The 2,219-nt window shown below is 36.5% G+C and overlaps 1 protein-coding gene across 1 annotated transcript; it reads left to right on the forward strand.

Moving 5' to 3' along the window:
• Positions 1 to 906: 906 nt before the first annotated feature.
• Positions 907 to 2,038, forward strand: LOC114179443 (protein RADIALIS-like 1). Its single transcript, XM_028065789.1, has 2 exons — positions 907 to 1,350; positions 1,792 to 2,038. Exons 1-2 carry the CDS (start codon positions 1,094 to 1,096, stop codon positions 1,814 to 1,816), a joined length of 282 nt encoding a protein of 93 aa, XP_027921590.1. The 5' UTR covers positions 907 to 1,093; the 3' UTR covers positions 1,817 to 2,038.
• The last annotated feature ends 181 nt before the right edge of the window (positions 2,039 to 2,219 follow it).

Here is a 2,219-nt window from a genome sequence, read left to right on the forward strand (position 1 = left end):
TCATGCATTCATTTTTACAGAGCTGTTTTGTATGAGTTAATTTTGAGAGGTATAAGGGAATTTCAACTCATTTTATCTGCTAAATCTTTTGCTCAGCAAGTGTTTGTGAAAAGGGTTATCCAAAAAACTTGATCTGAAATGAAACCTAGTAGTGAGGGGGGCTCCACAGCAGAAAAAAAGTGTAGTAGGTAATGCATATAATAACTTATCCTTCTGATTTAGAACAAACAGTGATGATTGTACGGTTGAAACTGGCCAGCTAGAGTGTTGGAATGTTGCTGAGGACAAACTACATTCACAATTAAGATCACCTGAAGTGATGGAAAACCAAAGGGGGGGATTTTTTCTTTGCAATTGTACTATTCTGAACAAGATATTGTGGTGTGTGATGCATTGGTGAAAGCTCTGATACCTGCTGCAGAATGGACCCACTTAAGACCATGCAAGAAAGAGAATAAAATAAAGCTAGCCATTACCTGACCCAGTTGAGGGGTCTCACACATACGTTTTTAGCATCAGAACCACAACTGAAAATTCACTGTTTCATACTATGAAGTTAGTTGGTCGTGTCCATTTCCTCAACCACGTGATCATCAACATTCAGATCATCAACTTGAGAGGAAGTGTCTCAACACAACTCAACTGTTTCTGCAATCAAGGTGTGTGGAGTTTCACCACCTTGAGACAGAATAACAAAGTACAATTTTAACTTGATGTGATTTGTGAGTGTTTTTCTGTGTGGTGTGTGAAGAAAAAGTAGCTAAAGAGAGGTTAGAACAAGTAATTTTGTCAAGTTATATGAATTCACTCACTCATTTTTACTGTTTGAAGATACTGATTCTTCTCCCATGATGCTGCTGAACTTCTTGGTCCTGCTCTATTCTGTGGTTCCTGAGGAGACAAATCATTCAAATTCTACTTCATTTTGGCAAGATTTGCATTCCAACTGGCTCTACCCCACTTTAAACTCTCCACCTCTGGTTATAAAAGGAGCACACACATTGTTTCCTCTCTTCAGTATCAGTTCATCTTTCTGTTGATTCAATCTTTTCTACTTTTTCTTAACACCCTTTGTGTTATACTACCTTCTGCAATGGCATCAAGTTCAATGTCTTCCACTGGGTCATGGAGTGTTAAGGACAACAAGGCCTTTGAAAGGGCTCTAGCTGTTTATGACAAGGACACTCCTGACCGTTGGTACAATGTTGCTAAGGCTGTTGGTGGAGGTAAGACCCCAGAGGAAGTGAAGAGGCACTATGAACTCCTCCTCAGGGATGTTAGGCACATTGAATCAGGTCAAGTGCCCTTCCCAAATTACACTCAAAGTGGAGGCTCTCAAGAGGAGAAAAGGTAGTGTGATGCATTCTGTTTCTTCTATCACTAGTTAAAATCACTTTTTTTTTTTTTCAGAAAATTCAGAATCAGAAGTGAACTTTAAATCTATATCGATATGATGAACCGATATTTAAACCTAATCCAACCCTGGTTGCACCATGTAAATTTATCTTTTTTCTATGTGAAATCTTCTACAAACTCATGCATATGTTTGACCCCTAAGCATAATTCATGAGCTACTTTTCACAAATCTCGAGTTTTTCTAAATGAACACTGATGTTCATGTACTATATGCAAAACATCCATAAATTGTAGGAAGAATGAATTTTTCATGACAGAGCACAAGTTGGTATAGCAGTAGTTAATCATATGCACAGATTTATCAAGTTACAGCACTGAAAGTACCTTTTTTATTTGGTTATGATGAACTTGGTTTCTTCATGTCTTAACTTGCAGGCTCAGAAACTTGAAGCTTCAGTGAGATGGTGGCAGCAAGACCAAAGAATATTCTGATTTTCAGGTTGTAGCAATTTTTCTAGAATCCTAGTGTTACGTAATAAGTAATGCTAGTGACGTAGTAGAATTGGACTTTTATTCATAATTAAGGATCGTGTGTGTCCCATGATTCCATGTTGTGTTGTCGTTGAAGAATCAATGACTCTGTTTTACTTTCCATCACTAATAAAACTTCAATTTCATCAAATTATTTGTCATTTACTCAAGTGTGGTTTACACATGCTTAGACAAAACTTGGATAAAATAGCATCCATAAATTTATGTGACTTTTCTTATCTTAATTGTCTCTTATTATTGATGTGAAACTTTGAGTTTGATTGAAAAACTATATCACTAGCGATTAATCTATTTATTTGTTATTTGTCTAA

The sequence above is a fragment of the Vigna unguiculata genome, chromosome 1 (genome assembly GCF_004118075.2).
Source record: "Vigna unguiculata cultivar IT97K-499-35 chromosome 1, ASM411807v1, whole genome shotgun sequence".
Classification (NCBI taxonomy): domain Eukaryota; kingdom Viridiplantae; phylum Streptophyta; class Magnoliopsida; order Fabales; family Fabaceae; genus Vigna; species Vigna unguiculata.

What these genes read in the sequence shown, in the direction of transcription:
- LOC114179443 (XM_028065789.1), top strand. Translation starts at nt 1,094, where the DNA reads ATGGCATCAAGTTCAATGTCTTCCACTGGGTCATGGAGTGTTAAGGAC. An exon ending in GGCTCTCAAGAGGAGAAAAG is followed by an intron (nt 1,351 to 1,791) that starts GTAGTGTGATGC and finishes CTTAACTTGCAG; the next exon opens with GCTCAGAAACTTGAAGCTTC.